This window comes from Megachile rotundata, chromosome 6 (assembly GCF_050947335.1).
Source record: "Megachile rotundata isolate GNS110a chromosome 6, iyMegRotu1, whole genome shotgun sequence".
In the NCBI taxonomy this organism is placed as follows: domain Eukaryota; kingdom Metazoa; phylum Arthropoda; class Insecta; order Hymenoptera; family Megachilidae; genus Megachile; species Megachile rotundata.
In genome coordinates this window covers 7,214,782-7,234,347 of record NC_134988.1, presented here as the reverse complement: position 1 = coordinate 7,234,347, position 19,566 = coordinate 7,214,782, and the positions used below count along the sequence as shown (strand labels likewise).

General features: G+C 32.8%; 2 protein-coding genes across 5 annotated transcripts in view; one reads left to right on the top strand and one right to left on the bottom strand.

Annotated features, from left to right (window-relative positions):
- Positions 1–19,566, top strand: part of cyc (basic helix-loop-helix ARNT-like protein cyc) — an 82,597-nt gene that overhangs the window by 38,849 nt on the left and 24,182 nt on the right. For 2 of the 3 annotated variants that reach the window (XM_076532921.1, XM_003705537.3), the window contains 4 exons: positions 3,447–3,897; positions 10,112–10,561; positions 15,233–15,304; positions 17,527–17,764. In XM_076532921.1, the coding sequence (XP_076389036.1) occupies positions 3,447–3,897; positions 10,112–10,561; positions 15,233–15,304; positions 17,527–17,764 (1,211 nt within the window). The remainder of the gene's footprint in view (positions 1–3,446; positions 3,898–10,111; positions 10,562–15,232; positions 15,305–17,526; positions 17,765–19,566) is intronic. The other variant, XM_076532922.1, reaches the window with a different exon arrangement.
- The window catches only part of Polr1F (RNA polymerase I subunit F), a 33,289-nt gene continuing 29,960 nt past the window's right edge, over positions 16,238–19,566 (bottom strand). The window contains exons 5-7 of one of the 2 annotated variants that reach the window (XM_076532919.1): positions 19,317–19,513; positions 19,076–19,167; positions 18,116–19,006 (exon numbers count right to left, since the gene is read on the bottom strand). The gene's annotated coding sequence lies outside the window, so the exon portion shown is untranslated. Of the gene's footprint in view, positions 16,994–18,115; positions 19,007–19,075; positions 19,168–19,316; positions 19,514–19,566 lie in introns of those variants that run through there. The other variant, XM_076532920.1, reaches the window with a different exon arrangement.

The window sequence follows — 19,566 nt, the reverse complement described above, 5'->3', positions numbered from 1 at the left end:
ATACGTTTATTATCAGTTGCGCTTGTAATGACGTCAGTTTTTCTAAGAACTTGTTCATTTTTAATGTTTTGTCGATTGAAAGAAAAATCAGTGTTGTAAAGTTTTTTCTCCCTTTAATCTTTTCAAGGATGATTTTGTTTTATTACTTAAAGTATCTGCAGCAATTGTTTTTTGTTTAAAAACATGTAAAACATTGATTGATTAGAACTTTAACAAATGGACTATTTCGAACGTACCTACATTTTTAAATCTTCAAATTCTTCAATTCTGTAAAATGTAAATTTTGAAATTCCCAAAATTTCAAATTTCTAAGTTTTCTTATTTCCAAATTTCCCAGTTCCCAAATTTCCCAACTCTCAAATTTCCCAATTCCCACATTTCCCAATTTCCACATTTCCAAATTCCCAAATTTTCCAATTCCCACATTTCCCAATTTCCACATTTCCTAATTCCCACATTTCCCAATTTCCAAATTTTCCAACTCCCAAATTTCCCAATTCCCACATTTCCCAATTTCCACATTTCCCAATTCCCAAATTTCCCAACTCCCAAATTTCCCAACTCCCAAATTTCCCAACTCCCAAATTTCCCAACTCCCAAATTTCCCAACTCCCAAATTTCCCAACTCCCAAATTTCCCAAATCCCTAATTTCCCAATTCCCACATTTCTCAAATCCCTAATTTCCCAATTCCCACATTTCTCAAGTTTCAAATCTCCCAATCCCCAAATTTTGCAATTCCTAAATTTCCCAAATCCCTAATTTCCCTGTTCTCAAATTTCCCAATTTCAAAGTTCTTCAAATTCCAAGTTTTCCAACTACCAATTTTCCCAATTCCTAATTCTCAAATTTCCCAATTTCCAAATTTCCAAATGGAAATTTCAAATATCAAGTTCCTAAATTCTCAGTTTTACAAATTAAGAAATTTCGAAAGTTGAAAACTCAATACTACAAAAGTGTTACATTTTCAAACTTTCTGCTTTTATACATATAGAACGCACTAATTGAAGCCACTTTCCCTACATTATCATGTTCCTTAGGAGAGCTACCATGCTCACTAGTGTATACTTTGTGTAGCTAATTATTACGTAATTACTTCTTTTATATAATTACATTCTTTACGTTTTAGGTATGAAATTTAAACAACAAATTTTTTTACATGGGCTTTGTGACACTTCGTTATTTAAAAAAAAAAACATAGAAAGTACGTAGAAAGAAGGTTATGTGATAATAATGATAATAGCAATATATTTTTAAAAACAAAAATGAACGCAGCTATCAGATATAACTAACATTACATAACGTGTTTCACTAATTCTGTTGCAAACCGATATTTTTGTTATGTTTAGTGATATGCAAAAATATGAGAGGCGTGAATTGTTTTCCATAACAAAACGAAAATTATTCTCAAAGTCATATCTTTCGAGACTTCAATCCATATTTTTTAAAAATTGTATTGTGTTTGTGTCATCATAGCTAAAGTCAGGATCAATTTGTAGATAACACTATGTCCGTTACATGACTTAGAATATGAAAAGAATTTGAAAATGTTTGGTAACAATTGTAGTTGATGAATTAACAATTACTGTAGATCTTTAGTAATTACTACCAAAGAATTAATGACATTATTATAGTGACGTGCCGAGCGTATTGCGCTTTGTTTTGGCAGCAGAGCTCTGTCGAGGATGTTCCTCTAAACTATAAACCCTCGAGTTCCACATGTGACTCCGCTGCTTTTTCTGGATATTTCACTGCATAGAGTTCGGCAGCGCGTCTAATATTTCGTTGACATTCGCCTAACACCGGCAACGTGTCGACGTAATCGTTAAATGTATCCTTTCTCACTCAAAACTTCCTCAAAATCTGTATGATACCGGAAACAGACTGACGATAATTTAATTTATGACACTTCCAGCATTATCCTGTAACAATTGATGAGTGTACATACGTTTAAGTTATGATACTCTCGCTAGACACTGCTTCGTTTTAATATGATTAGTGACAATGAACAATACAAATTTCTTTGTTCAAACATTTCTCAATGTTTCATGTACAAGGTCACGCGATGATCATGGTATCATAGGTCATTGATGGGCCTTAACCTCAACTACTATATCACGATAATACAAGTAATCCTATTAAAAAAACATCGATTAACTTGTAGTCGAAGATGACCTAGAGAACAAGTTTTTGTTTACCATAATATTTGTCTCTCTGAATCGAACAATTCACTTCTTTCACATTTTAGCGTATCATTCAAAATAACGGAACTATTATGACAGAGTTAGTGAAACAACTTTATCTGATTTACCAAATATATCAGTAAATACATATCTTAATCAATTACGGACAGAGCATGCCTTAATACTTTTCAGAAACGACTTACCTCACTTATAAATAGTTCTCATCCAAAACAACCCACGACGCAACAGGTGCGTCATAAAGTACTCAATTTTTAATATTCAGCAATCAGAAGTTTCTGTAATAAGTCTCAGTAAGTTTATTCTAAAGAGTACTAGCACTACTAAGGTATACTAAAATATTCGATCCATATGCTAAACGATCGACTCATATGCTAAATAATGATCAACGCCCCAGTTGCGTCATAGAATACCCATTAAAAAAGTGCATGACGCGCTTGATATATCATTCCATACTTATTGGAAATAGTACGTTTTCTAATACCTATCTGGTACAACGAATGACGCACATGGTGTGTCTTCTCATTCCCATTCTCAAACAAGGTATGACGCACCTGTTGCGTCTTGCAATCAAAAGTACATTATCAATGAATATTCAAAAAGCCATCAATTGATACAAATCAATTGTATCAATTGTACAAAGTTTGGGAAACAATTCACACTTTTGAAATTTACACGTACTCTTAAATAAAAGAGATACATTTTGTAACAGAGTTAGTGACACACCCTGTATATATAAAATAAGTATTGAATGACACATCTGATGCGTCATGATTGTCTCGTACGACGCATATAATACGTTGTTCAACGATTTAGACAACGATTGTCGTATTCAGTACATTATTGAGCTAGTAAAATGCTTTGTAAAATTTAATATCGCGGCGATAAGAGAAATCGCGTTTACTATAAAAGCAAGTTAATCATAACTGCACGAAGACGCAAGGTTTAATTTATAAATATATAAATCTAGTGTACGAATCGTTGAGGTGCAAAATTTCCATATCTATCACCTCTGAGTGATGAGAAGAAGAGGTTTTCTCCAGTCCCTTTATGTGTCCCCTAGTCGCCGCAGTTGCCCTCGAGCCGTTCGCTGGGCACTCGATCTACTCGTATCACTAGTCCCACAGTGAAATCTCGTCGAAGAATCGCGTTCCCGCTCGTTCGCACGTTGCAACCATTTCGTGTCACGGTTCGATCGAAAAATCGACTAATCCGAATAAAAGAACGACGCTTTGTACGTCCTCAGATGAGGGTGGGTTACTGGCAGATAGCGGTGGTGCCGTGGAGAATGACGTTGCGGTTGGCGATGGCGCCTGCCTGAACCCCTGTGTATTTCATCAACATCAGCAACAACATTCTCATTGTTATCGTCAAGAGCAACCGCGGTTGCAACAAACGCAGCAACAATACCGTCGACATCAGGAGGAGGAGCTGGAGGACCTGCTGTGCTTTCGTGGACCACCAGAACAGGAAATGGTGGCCCAAGAAATGGCACAGAGTTATACGCAGCTCCTCCACCCGGGTCAAGAGCCGCAAGAGTTCATATCGTTGGAGGAGCTTCAGCCGCGTTTACATCAAGATCATCTTAACGATCGTGGACAGGTCATCTTGACGATATCATCGACCGGTGCTCAGCTCTATCAGCATCCGCATCAACAACAGCAACGGAGTTACTATAACCTTTCGGCGGTGCAAGAGTAAGTGAATGAAACCATGCGTTATTGTTGTGTTCGATGGTTGGTGTTGATTTTAATGTTGTTACATGGTTAAGATAAGTGTTGACAATTTTTACTAGCGGTCAGTTGTTTATTTTATTTAATTACAGATTAAAGTTTATTTTATGTAATCAAAGATCATGGTTTATTTTACTTATTTAAAGAGAGGCAAAGCGATATACTGAGCATTTTGAAATGTTCAAGAAATACTATAAATAAAATATTTATAAAACATTATTTAATATTCTATAAGTTTTCTTTTATCAAACTGTTTAGGGACTTTTAGTTAGGATACTTGGAATATGTTATTTTACAATAGAATATGAGGTCTTTTATTTATGGAGATATAGGTGTATTACGGCTAGGTTTTTGTTGACGAAGATATGCAAGGTGGTTAAGAGTATATTGATACTAATCTTTACTGAGTACACTTACTACTCACTAGTCAGTATTCAATACTTATTACTTATTACTCATTACTTGTTAAATATTACTTAGTGTTTAATACTTGTTACATTTTTACTATTTACTGTGTACGATTTGCTATGTGTTACTTGCTTTGTCTGCTCACTGGTTATTATTGTATACTTGTTACTTTCTAGTTATTACTCAGTACTCACTACTCAGTACTCATTACTGGTTACTTATTACTCATTATTCATTACTTGCTATTTACTACTCACTACTGTTTTCCCGTTACTAATCACTCATTATTCATTGCTTACTATTCACCACTCACTACTCATCACTTACTATTCATCATTCATCACTCACTACTCATTATTCATAATTTATCATTCACTACTCACTATCCATTATTTACTATTCATCATTCATCACTCACTACTCACTATTCATAATTTATCATTCACCACTACTCATCACTTACTATTCATCATTCATCACTCACTACTCATTATTCATAATTTATCATTCACTACTCACTATCCATTACTTACTATTCATCAGTCATCACTCATTACTCACTAGTTATGACTTACTATTCATCACTGACTACTTATTGATCATTGCTCACTACTCATTCACCACTACACACTACGTATTACTTATTATTTACTATTCAGTACTCGAATATTACTTCGTACTACTCATTGTTCATTATTCATTATTGATTACTTACTTTTTATTCAGTTCATGATTGCTACTCGTTAATCATTGTTTATTACCCAAGGTTTACTTTTTCCTGTCCTTTACTCTGACTACTCTTTATAGTCTACTTATTACTCACTAGTCATTGGTTACTACTTGTTACTTCTTATTCGCTGTTCATTACAAATTACATATTACTTATTATTTACTATTCAGTAGTCGAAAGTTACTTCGTACTACTCATTGTTCATCATTTAGTATTGATTACTTACTTTTTATTTAGTTCATGATTACTACTCGTTAATCATTGTTTATTACTCAAGGTTTACTATTTTCTGTCCTTTACTTATTACTCTTTATACCCTACTTATTACTCACTACTCATTACTCACTATTCACTACTTCTTACTCACTGCTCACTACTTATTACGTATTACTTATTATTTATTATTCGACAGTCTAAAGTTACCTCGTACTACTCATTATTCATCATTCAGTATTTATTACTTATTTTTTATATAGTTTATCCTTGCTGCTCACTAATCATTGCTTATTACTCAAGATTTAGTATTTTCTGTCCTTTATTTACTATTCTTTATAGTCTACTTGTTATTTACTATTCACTTCTCACGTTTTCGAAAATATTCAGATAATATTCTCGAACAATAATAATTCTTATAATATATTATATATATATCCAAAAATCTTATAAATAGTTTACAAACATTTTATAAATATTTCTTATAAAATATGTTATAAAAATATCTTATACTATATACATGTTCATAGGTAAATTTTTTAAATATTTGTGTCGTAATGCGTATTTAATCATGAAAATTCTCCGCATACTCTTTCACCACTTAGGCGCGAAACAAATGACTTGTTTTCAAGTTCGTATAAAACGCTTTGTCTTAAATCGTTTAAGAGAACGGAGCTGGAACGCGTTAAGAGATTCGATGAACCAAGATACAGAGCCTGTTATATATCGCGTCTTACGAAATCGCGTAATTGATCGGTCCAGATACACAGTTCACCGTAGGTATGTAATAATGATTTTAACGAGTCTTTTCTCGCACTAGATCCCGTCTGTTCTTCTAATAATTGCCGCGTATACCGTTTCCAAGTTTAGCGTTCGGCCGGAGAACTTTCATAGAAACGTGGCGTAACTGAATACCGCCCGGAGGAAGGGAAAGGTGTTACTTTCTATTCTTTCTCTCTTTTCCTCGCGTTCGATCATTCAATCGATTTATGTACAAAACTCGTTACGTAACCGGACTTCATCGCCGCCTTGATGATCTGTAATCTCCAGGTAACACGCTTTTCAGCAATTCCATTCGAAACGCGCGATTAATCTCTGCTTAATTTTCTAACGGGTTAATAGTTGGCATCTTGCACTTGATCTTTAATACCATTTGCTGTAGTGAGTCTTTTGTAAGTCGTGGATTTGATCTTTTACGGATTAAAATACATTTTTTGCTATTTTCTACTCATTGTTACTCATATTCGATACTCATTGTTATTCGTATTTGATACTCATTGTTACTCATATTTGATACTCATTATTATTCGTGTTTGATACTCATTATTATTCGTATTTGATACTCATTATTACTCATATTGGATACTCATTATTACTCATATTCTATACTCATTGTTACTCATATTTGATCATTATTACACGTATTTGATACTTATTATTACTCACATTGGATACTCATTATTACTCATATTGGATACTCATTATTACTCATATTTAATACTCATTATTACTCATATTTGATACTCTTTAAATACTCACTATTTGTCATTCGTTACCTTCAACTAATATCATTCCTGCTGATACCATTGCTATACCATTTATTTATTATTTATTCGTTATTTATTATTTATCGCAAATTAATGTTTTGTAGAGTCTACTAAATGTTACTCGTCTGCTACATGCTGCATCATTGTTCAATACTCAAGACATTTTCTTGGTACCTGATTACTGCCCATTATTCAGTATAATACTTAGGGTATTTTCTGGTTAAATATTTGTAATTACTGCATCCTGTAAATACTTGTTACTACTTATTGAGAATGAGTAACTAAAAACTTACATCACGTAAATATTTGTTATTACTTATTAAGAATGAGTAACTAAAACGAGAATAACAAGATCTCTAATTTAGATATTTCTTTGATATTTACTATCCACTAATAATTATTCAACATTCGTTTTGCGTCACTTCACAAATTCTTTTTTTACTTACTGCTTAGTATTCATTTCTACTTAATATTCATTATTTGCTGTTCGCTGCTGAAGGCACTTTTTTTTATTTACTGTTTACTGCTCATTATTCGTTATCTACTGTGCAATACTTAAAACAGTTTCTTATTTATATCATTTTTATATATTCATATCATTGTTATTGTATATTAACAATGAATAATTTAGTCTAAAAGTTGAATAAGTGCATTCTTAAAAAATTAGTAGTAAAGAAGAAAAATATAAAGTTGGTCCAACAAGACTTTGGGCGGCATCTTTGATATTTGAAGCCTGTACAGACGCGCGGGAAATTTAAATCAAATGAATTTCATTTGACGTCACCCTCTAATAATTAGAAATCTGATTGTCGTAAATTTTCTCTATATTACTAACATTGGTTTTCGAAGTATTACCATGAATTTTACGACATTGAAAAGTTGAAAAATTGCGTATACTAAAATGATTACAAAATATATTTGATGAATATATATTACAGAAACGATTATTAGCATATAACGAAACTACGAACTGTTATAAGAAAATATTTATTGCAAATAAATTACCGGTGAATGTGTTACAGAGGACGAAATATTTGCTCGTATTTATTACAAATTAGAAATAAATAACAAAGTATCTCTTGTAAATATGTTACAAATAAATTATGGATGAATTTGCAGGTATAAAGCATCGTTTGCCGAACGCCATACTTGCACACTGCACACATTTTTCAAAATACCACCCCGTTTCACTTAGCATGGTCATTTGAATTAGTTACACTATTCCATCTCTCTCAGAAAGTAATTCCTTTGTCAATATATCACCCCTTATTATATCTATTCTTTAACCCCTTGAACTATGATTTGCCAGGTGCGTCAAACTAACTAATCACAGCTACAATATTAAAACAGACAAAGAAAGTCGAAATATTATGTCAATTTGATATCAATCCTTGGCCATACAAATAATAAGACTAGAACTCCAAATTAAAGCGTATTCAAAATTCGAGTAAAATTGATCACGAAGTACAAGTACGTCACGAGACTCGTCAAAATAGTGCAAAGGATTAATACCGAAGAAAAACAATTGTATAATATATTATATGTTCATCTCCAGTGAAGTTAACTAACATTTTCTGAAACGCCACCCCACTTTTCATGGCCATCTTAACCTACAACTGTCTTAGCAGTTGCGTCATTCACAGCTAACCAATTATTGCTACAATGTTAATACAAACAAAGAAAGTTAAAATGTCAGACACATTTTGCATTTAGCGATCATCGGTTGTACATATTATAATTACAATTGTATCCAAACTTCAATTACGCTAATAAAACAAGTCTCATTTGTTATATTTTAACTGTAGTGTACGTCGCGAGTGTGACACGATATTATTACTACAAAGAGTCAATAGCAATGGTGTGTCATTGTATCAGAATTGTGGACACAAAACTAAATAAAAGATACAATGTTCCTACGGCAAATTGATGTTTATGCATATAAGTATAGGGGTATCAGGTAACAATGATACACATGCTTGTACACTACGTACATATTTTGAAATATCTCATTTGGCATGGTAATTTAAATTGTTATTCCATATCTCCCAATAACTAATTTTTCAGTATATCGCTTCTTATACCTACTCTTTAAAAATGCTATTAATTTTTATTACAGTTTCTTAAACGTTACAAGTTGAACGTTGTAATTTTGTTACACTATGAAAGTGTACTGTGTAATACCACAAATGTCGCGTGCACTGACGTATACTTGAATATATAGAATTACGTTAATCGTGTAGGTTACATCATAATATACGGAACTACTTGCAGGCTGTTTGTATAGATACGTGGCCGACCTTCATCACGTCTTTTTGTGCAGATACGATATAAAGAATTGTCACTTAAGTGACTCATTCTCGAAATTATCGTTAAACGACACTCGACCAATAAATTACTGCGTATTTGTATTTTGTAACAATTGATCGAGATTATCGCAATAAATGTTACGTTATATTACCCAACATCTTATTTTTTATTCTGTCACTTCTGTTTATGGCATTTCAAATATTCTACTATAAATTGTAAATATTATTCTTATAAGAAGGTACTGCAAAATATTATTACTCATTATATTATTGTTATTATCGTTTATTTATTATACTTTGGTATTTACAAAAACCATTATACATTGACATTAATCAATTAGAATTAATTAGATTTTTAATATGTCTATTTTCATTGTAACAATCAAGGAGTTAGAGTAATAATCATATTTTTAAGAGATATTTATTATGCTGTTATTATAGAAAAAGAATGAAATATAATTCATGCTTCTAATAAAATAAAGTTTATTTTAAGTCTGCTATTTTATTTATTTATTCAACTATTTTATTATTTATTATTTATTAGGTATTTCTGTCAATGATTACACACATGTTTCAACCACGAAAAATTCTTTCGACTATTATATTAATCAAATAATCATTATTGCAAGTTACTTGAAGTTCAAACTTCAAAATTAATATTGTACCAATAATGTATTATAACTATTTAGAAAATTAAACCTAAAAATTACCTATCATTTTTGCACTAATAATTAATTATAAGTAGTTTTAAATTATTAACATTAAACCTACCGGTATAACATTTACTTTAAAATAGAAAACAAAGCTAAAAGAATAAATGAAACAAATCTTCACCTCAATAAAAATTACAACAGATTCAAAAATAAATGTATCCTAAAAAACTTGCAAGACTTTGACCGCTCTGGTTTCAATGTTAAGTGTAAAAAACTCATCAGGAATTAATCCGAATAATCGTAAATCAATGACTGTTTCAGAAGTTCGTGTCCCACAGTTTATTTCGGCGACATAGGAACGGGATCGGGGGTGGGAGAAGTAACCGCCAGCTCGGCGGGGGATGGCGAAGGTCTCAGCCTGACTCCAACCCCCGCCAACAACAGCAACAACACAACTACCGCCACCCCCAACACCACCGGCGCTACCACCATTGCGATTACCACAACCACCACCACCAGCACCGACACCACGCCGCAGGTCGTAACGGGGGCTGAACCGCCCCAGCACATGGAGACACCCCCGACGATGGTCCCTGACCAGGCACCCGCCTCCGGCCATCACTATCATCGTCACCACCATCATCATCATCACCACCACCATCATCATCAGCAGCAACAGCGTAGCGCTTCATCCACACCCAACCATGGACCGAACACAGACACTTCCGAGGAATTCGTGCCAGATTCTAGGAAGCGAAAACTTTCTTGCCAGTAAGTTTTTTTACCATGCTCTGCTGGTTCTCAATTGTAAAACTTGCTTTTACTGGACAGCTCTCCCATCCTTAGATCCCTCCCTCCCTCCCTGACCCTAGTATGTCAAAAGTTTTTAACAATTTTTCTAAGAGGTTTGGCTCGTTTACGAAAGTCTCTGAGAAAAAGTCGTATCTGACAGGGTTTGACCAGGGTTTACATTTGCATATGTGAGTAAGTGAATTTGACTATTCGACAATAAGTCATATCTGGAAAGGCTTGACTACGGTTTACATTTGCATATACGAGTGAGTGATCAGTATGGGGTTTTGTAGGATTTTGACTCGCTTTGCTGGCGGGCAAGAACCCTCGTATGTCACCTTCTGCTCCACACACCTCCACAAGCCTACCGGTTCAGGTTGCAAATCATGACAGGCAAAGCTTTGCAAATCTTGGCAAAGGTTTGACAGTTTTCCTGGAGTCTTCAGGTGATTTTAAATGGGGTTGATTCTATGGAAAAATGTCGTATCTCTCACCGTTTAGTCTGTGAATTTGTATACGTAACTCAGTCCATCAATGGCAAGGTTTCATAATAACAGTAATGTCACCATATTTTCTTTTAGATAAAGGTCCTCGATTCCTATGTCCTAGATTCTAGCAAGGTTTGATGATGTCAAGGTCTCCATCCTGAGTAGCCTTATTTCAAGGTTAATGAAATTTTCCTTGTTTCAATTTTAATGGGGTGTGGATTCATCAAGATGAGAACCCAGAGTAGTACGCTCACTTTAGTAAGGTCAGTCACAATTAGTATCCCGAATAGCGTTATCTTAGAACATTAAACTCGGTCTTTACATGCAACGTGTGAGGTTAATTTGATATTATCGTGGTCACCATCCTGAGTAGCGTTATTCGAGTTTCAATGGGAGTTAAGCTGCTCGAGATCATTATCCTAAGTTGTATTATGCTGAATTTTAATGGAAGTCTTAAGTAGGCTGATCAAGATCATCATCGTGGGTAATGTTGTACCAGTTTTAATGGGAATTAGGTTGATCAAGATTAGTAGAGTGAGTGGTGTTATCTTGGATGAAGGTTGGGTTAGATCAATAATTTTTTAATAAGTTATCAAGATTACCACCCTTGGAAAACTGGTAATAATTTATTAAATGCAGCACTTTGGTTGATGGAATAGAAAGAAGAAATAAATTGAGATATAGACATTCGTTGTAATACCACGTATCTGTATAATTAAAATAATTTTAATGCATATTCATAATGATCAGTTATATGATAGATGTGACGTTCATTGTTTCCTCCAGTTAATTCAAGAAACCTTCATGCGTCGTTTGATATTTAGAAACCAACAACGTCGACATTTCGATGAACATCAATCTATAATAAATCTTAACACAAACATAATAAATGTTTGATTGAACGTCAGAATTAATTTCAGCTATTCAACGACGTGGTAGGTGCATCGTTCAATATTGAAAGCAACATCACGTGACCTTGAATATGAAGAATTTGAAAATGTTTGGTAACAATTGTAGTTGATGAATTAACAATTACTGTAGATCTTTAGTAATTACTACCAAAGAATTAATGACATTATTATAGTGACGTGCCGAGCGTATTGCGCTTTGTTTTGGCAGCAGAGCTCTGTCGAGGATGTTCCTCTAAACTATAAACCCTCGAGTTCCACATGTGACTCCGCTGCTTTTTCTGGATATTTCACTGCATAGAACTCAGCAGTGCGTCTAATATTTCGTTGACATTCGCCTAATACCGGCAACGTGTCGACGTAATCGTTAAATGTATCCTTTCTCACTCGAAACTTCCTCAAAATCTGCATAATACCGAAAACAGACTGACGATAACTTAACTTATGATACTTCCAGCATTATCCTGTAACAATTGATGAGTGTACATAGGTTTAAGTTATGATACTCTCGCTAGACACTGCTTCGTTTTAATATGATTAGTGACAATGAACAATACAAATTTCTTTGTTCAAACATTTCTCAATGTTTCATGTACAAGGTCACGCGATGATCATGGTATCATAGGTCATTGATGGGTCTTAACCTCAACTACTATATCATGATAATACAAGTAATCCTATTAAAAAAACATCGATTAACTTGTAGTCGAAGATGACCTTGAGAACAAGTTTTTGTTTACCATAATATTTGTCTCTCTGAATCGAACAATTCACTTCTTTCACATTTTAGCGTATCATTCAAAATAACGGAACTATTATGACAGAGTTAGTGAAACAACTTTATCTGATTTACCAAATATATCAGTAAATACATATTTTAATCAATTACGGACAGAGCATGCCTTAATACTTTTCAGAAACGACTTACCTCACTTATAAAGTTCTCATCCAAAACAACCCACGACGCACCAGGTGCGTCATCAAGTACTCAATTTTTAATATTCAGCAGTCAGGAGTTTCTGTAATAAGTCTCAGTAAGTTTATTCTAAAGAGTACTAGCACTACTAAGGTATACTAAAATATTCGATGCATATGTTAAACGATTGACTCATATGCTAAATAATGATCAACGCCCCAGTTGCGTCATAGAATACCCATTAAAAAAGTGCATGACGCGCTTGATATATCATTCCATATTTATTGGAAATAGTACGTTTTCTAATACCTATCTGGTACAACGAATGACGCATACTGTGTGTCTTTTTATTCCCATTCTCAATCAAGGTATGACGTACCTGTTGCGTCTTGCAATAAAAAGTACATTGTCAATGAATATTTAAAAAGTCATTGATGTGCCAAGTGAAAGTAATTGAAATAAATTCACAAAAAGTTATATTAAACAGCAGAGCACATATGAAAAAATATAATGCATTATTAACGATATCTTAGCTTAACTTAGGACTTAACTTAGCAAAAAGTATAACGAATCATTAACGATATAAGAGAAAATGTAGAAAAGACACAATGTCTTACTAACGACATCGAACGAGGAAAAGGACAGGTATAAGAAATATTCAGCAATAAAATGTCTGGTCCATAATGTGTTAAGAATTGTATGGTTTGCGTGGGAAGTCATACAGGATATTGGTCTGTTACACACATTAACATGCTCGAAGCGGTGAACACGTCGAAATGAAGCCAATCAAATGTATTCAAGACCGATATTTCCATCTATAAACATCTTTCTACACCCCCACACACCTTATCCACCTCTTTGATTCAAGCCAGCGCCGCATTCCATAACGTTTCCCTGTTAAACGACCGCAACTCCCAGTAATTACCAATCAAGGTGTCGGTTACCCGCTCAAAGGGTTAACTTAATCATTAATAGAACCGAAGATTTGCCTTCTCTTGGGACCGTGGGTTGGTCGAAATTGCCTTTAGAAACTGCCATAGTTGGTGTTACCTCTGACCAGAATATATCCAATTTGGCGTCTTAAAGGTTGCTCGTAAACTAACATCATTTGAATCGTGGGAACCGTGATTTTCTATGTATTTTATTTTCACTGTGAAAATTATAATTCTAGTAATTAAATTATGGCGAGAGATGTTAGAGATATTTTTTTGATTTTCAATAATTTTGGGGAGCAAATTATGGAACACGTTGTATGATCAAAGTTTCACTTTAATCTTCGTTATATCGTATGAAAATAGTTACACTTATTAATAATTTTAATAATTAAAAAAAATATCAAACTTGTTATATCTTACTGAACATTTTTCTTCTATTTTTCAATAATAATTTTAAACATCAAATTCTAGCATACAATTTTTATGTTAAAATATATAAAATTCAAGAAATATCTCACACCTTCTTTTCTACAAATTTTGAAATGATATATGACATCTACAAATTAAAATTTAAAGTAAAATTTACAGTAAAATATAATGAAGTAAATTTAGATGAAATGTATTTAAGTTTTAGTTAAACTTGTGGTAACAGAAAAATTGAAATGGTGAGATATCAGTTAATGCATGTAATTATGAAACGAGTGTAAAAGTAACTTTGTTAAAACATTGCCTGTGCCGAATGTTTAAAGACAAAAGTACGAAGAAGCTGTACACGAGTGAAACTTGGTAAAATTCTGCATCAAACAAGGAACTCCCCTTCCGAAGGGTTGCACCTTAAAGAAATTGTTTGAGAAGTGCGTAGACTCGCTTTCTCAATGTTTCGTCGTCTCGAGTAGGTCTTCTTCGATTATTACTTGATCACATTGTTCTGTACGTAAAGTTGTCGAATTCTACATTCGAATGAATTTGTCAAAAACAATATTAGTTGTCTTTGTGTAGGTAATTAAGTAAAATTTTGTCAAAGTGAAGAAATTTGATTTTTTCTTTAAAAGGTAAACTAGTTCGATGAATGTTGAGTGTATAATGGAGTGATCATTAACGAAAGAAATTATAAGAGAATTAATAGTATTAGTTATTGAAACTTTGATAATATTATTTTTTAATTATTCAAACTATAATAATATTATTTATTTGTTATTTAAACTTTTGACAATATCATTTAATAATTTTTTTCGAAAAGTAAATTGAGAACATCAATTTTGTAGTTTTAATACTTTGCTTGGTACAATCGAAATTTTTATTTTAATCATTATGTTAAATTTGAATGCAACTAATCATTACGTAGAAACGAAATTTAAAAGTAACATAATTTTAAATAACAAATATTTTGTTTTCTGTTTCAGCGACAGTAGTAATTTATTGGACGACGTGGGAGACGATGCCAAATCTGTTCGCACAAATGACGACAGCAAAAAGTAAGTACAATTTGTTGTAGAACCATTAAAAATATATGATAACACTAGTGATTTTCTAAAGTAAAGGAAAAGTAATTCAAAATTCTATTTACTTAAATAAAATAGTAAAATAGACAAATAGTGTAATAGTAAAATAACAATATCACAAAATAGATAAATGCCGAAGTAGCGAAGGATTAAACAGCAAAATAAGAAGATAACATTATAGCAACGTAATAAAATAGCAAAGTAACGAGATAACAACATGGCAAAATTGCAAAGTAACCAGATAACAACATAGCAAAATAGCAAAGTAATCAAACAGCAAATTACGAAAATTGTAAAATAACAAATTGGCAAAGTAGCAAAATAGCAAAGTAACCAAATAGCAAAGTAGCAAAATAGGAGAGTAGCGAATAGCAAAAATAGGAAAAAGCAAATGAACAAAATACCAAAATAGCAAAACAGTAGAACAGCAAAATAATAAATAATAAAACAGCAAAGTCAAAAAATAGAATCCTCATTCAAAAATAACATCCGTTCTTTAAATAAACGTAAAATGATTTTGAAGTATAATGATTCATAGAAAAAAGTTGCAGTTCATTCTAATATAGTAAGAAACCGTACAGCATAAAAGCATAATCTTGGTCAGCGGTTATGTAGTATTATTTCAAGTATTGCCAAGGTAAGTGCCACCTTGACCCACCTCGATTCTTTACTCTGGCTTCATCGACGACGTCATTAATCTAATCAACGCCAACGTAGATTGCAAACAGAAATACCACAAAGACGTTGCACCTTTAACATTCCTCTTTTTTCATATTTCAAGCCTTGTTTGCTATCAGATATTTAAATTACTTTGTGCTTCATTTCTTATATTACAGTCCCTGGCAATCGAATTACCACTATAAATTTTCAGAATTTCGCACGTTTTCCGTAAAATTAAAAGGCCTGTTCAAATTGTAATTATATAATTTATTAGCTACCATGATACACTACTACTGTACATAACATTATTAACACACGTTAATATCTTGTATTTCCATCCTTTGCTATGGTCACAGCTTCCGGCATGCTCTGAATACATCATATGCTTTATATCTTCGTTATTTTCCCAAATATCTGTAATTCTTTTCAACTCGGATAATGTGGTTGGAGAGTTGTAAATTAGTCTTTTGAGTAGGCAGACATTTTCTACGGCATTCAAATTTCACCTCTAGCGCTATACTCGAGCCTAACGTAAACGCACGGCCCTTAATCGCTCATCACCCTCATAATTTATTATCACGATAGTAACAAATTGTTATTATAGTTATCGACGTATTTAGTAATTTTGCATGACCCAAGACAATTTTCCATATATGACCATGTTATAGCCATAAAAGTGAAATTTTCGTACGTGGTCCTAATTCGATGGCCAGATTCACCATTGCTGCTTATAGCAACTTCGTGACATGAAATTAGCTAATTGCTTGCACAACTCTTGGCTTTGTATTTTGGTTTTTATACAATTCTCAATGATTCGAGTGCAAAGGGTTAATATAACAAAGAGTATTGCAAGTTCGTTGTTAGTTACTAGTCGAAAGTGGTTTCCGGCGACTGCGACTTCCGTTGACCAATTGATCGTCTGCAAAGCATCAATTCAAGTTCTTGGGAGGCACATTAACCGTGTTCGCGCACAAAAGCGCCGTTTATTAACCAGATCGGCTTCTACAATTGATACAAAACAGAGTTGTCAGTTGGGTCTTTGAAAATGATTATTAAACGCGATATTTCGCCGTGAGTGACAATATTTAAAATCAGGAGTTTGACTAATTTTATTTATTTCTGATGTGATATTATTGCAGAGACTTTTTAAAATAATAATATAAATCTTTTTATTAAACTGTGTGAATTTTTAATTTTTACTTTCGAACTTGGAATTTGCAAATTTGTAAATTTGGGAATTAGAGAATTCAAGAATTTTTAAATTTAGAAATTAACAATTTTGAGATTCTAGGAATTTGGAATTTATTATTTTTAGATTTGATAATTTGGATCTTGGAATCTTGAAAATTTGAGAATTTTGAATTTTGAATTCGAAAATTTGTAAATTAGAAATGTGAAAGTTGAAAAATTTTGAAGATTGAAAATCCGTAAATTTGTAATTTACAATTTCAAATTCAGAAATTTCTGTCTAAATTGCGACTTCATAACGAATACATTTATCCCACACTAACATTGAATATCCCTTTATTTTTCAGACAAAACCACAGCGAAATCGAGAAAAGAAGAAGGGATAAAATGAACACGTACATCACAGAACTTTCAGCGATGGTACCAATGTGCCATGCAATGTCCCGCAAACTTGACAAATTAACTGTGCTCAGAATGGCTGTGCAACACATCAAAACCATCCTCGGTGCCGTCACTTCCTATACGGAGGGTCATTATAAGCCAGCATTCCTGAGCGATCAGGAGCTCAAGACTCTCATACTTCAAGTAAGTTTACTACAATTTATCGTGCCTATTTATCTTTATCATTCAAGCTTTACGTCATGAATAATAAATCAGTGAGGAGCAATTAAATCGAGATTAATGATGTATCTTTCGACGTATATTTCAACACTTTTGCACCGAGTATCTTTTACACTATTTATTTTATTCGCTTTTGAAATTAATAGCGGGAAAACAAGTATTGAGTACATTAAGCTTTTGTATTATGCATCTTGATAGGCGCCTTTTAAAAATAAAGAATGTTAATTAGTTATTAAGATGATGTTCTTTAGGATTCATTAGTTAGGTATTTAGTTTGTATTCTTTGATGTTTTTTAACTGAATATTAAATGTTAATTAATATTAATACATATATTGATTACAAATGTTTATTTACAAATAGTTAAATAGAAATATTACAAATCTCAAACTCTCAAACTTTCAGACTTTCAAGCTCTCACATCTTTAAATTCTTAAACTCTTAAATTCTCAAACTTTCCAATTCTTACATCTTTAAACTCTCAAACTTTCAAACTCTCAGACTCTCAAATTTTAAACTCTCAAACTTTCAAACTCTCAGACTCTCAAATTTTAAACTCTCAGACTCACAAACTCTCAAACTCTCAAGCACTCAAATCCTCAAATCCTCAAACTTACAAACTCTCTAACTCTCAAACTTTCAAACTCTCACATTTTAAACTTTTAAGCTTTAAAACTCTCAAGCTCTCAAATCCTCATACTTACAAACTCTCAAACTCTCAAACTCTCAAGCTCTCAAATCTTCAAACTTTCAAACTCTGAAACTCTCAAATCCTCAAAGTCCCAAATCCACAAACTTTCAAGTTCTCAACCTCTCAAATCCAGTTGAACCTCAAATTCTCAAATCTAAAACTCTCAAATTTGAAAGTCTCAAATTCTTAAACTCTTACTTGCTTAACACTAAAACTACCAAAAAGGTTATATGACCCTTGTACAAGTTTTTCATTTCAACTTATAAAATTTGTTAAAACAATTTTTTTAGAATCTTTGCTAATCTCTATCAAGATAAAGAATTAATGTATATATTAATTTATGTTTTATCATTAATTTATTTATTTTTCAACTTTATTCTTAATTTCAGAGTAAGTGTGCATTGCAGTAGGTTTAGTGTTAAATTCTCATTTTCTCAAATCCGTAATCAACCAGGCTTGCAATACATGAAATTCCCACGCTCGAACATCATAACTTCACCGCTCACTAGCTTCTAACCTAAAAAGTACCGCTATGCAATACTCTCCATTAGAAATAAATTTTTTCCAATAAAAAATACCGCCTTACCATCATTAAATATTCCATATTTTAATATTCGACTCGATTCGCTAATCAACGTACAATCTACCAGTAAATCAAGACCGATACCACTAGAATCTCTGTAACATACCGAATCCGAAGCATGTTAAAAATGTAGACATTTTCCAGTTAAGCGTTAATCGATTTTAAATTAAATCGTTTCTGTTCGAACGACAACGAATCGAAGTTCGAATTACGTAATCGTGTCTAAGATACCAGGAAGTCTTACACGAATGGTATGCACGCCTGTATCACTATCTAGTTTTCCGAATACGGAGCTCGATAATGGCGAGTAATCTCATCGTACGAATCAGTTTGCTTTCAGACTTTTAACCACACTCGTTCACCTGCCTTTCGCAATCTTCATAATCATGCTGTCAACCTAACCTCAGTCCACATTGCATTGATCTAATATTCATTCGTTTCCTACAATATAAAAATAATATGTTAGTAAAAATAATACATAGTAACTGTCAGAT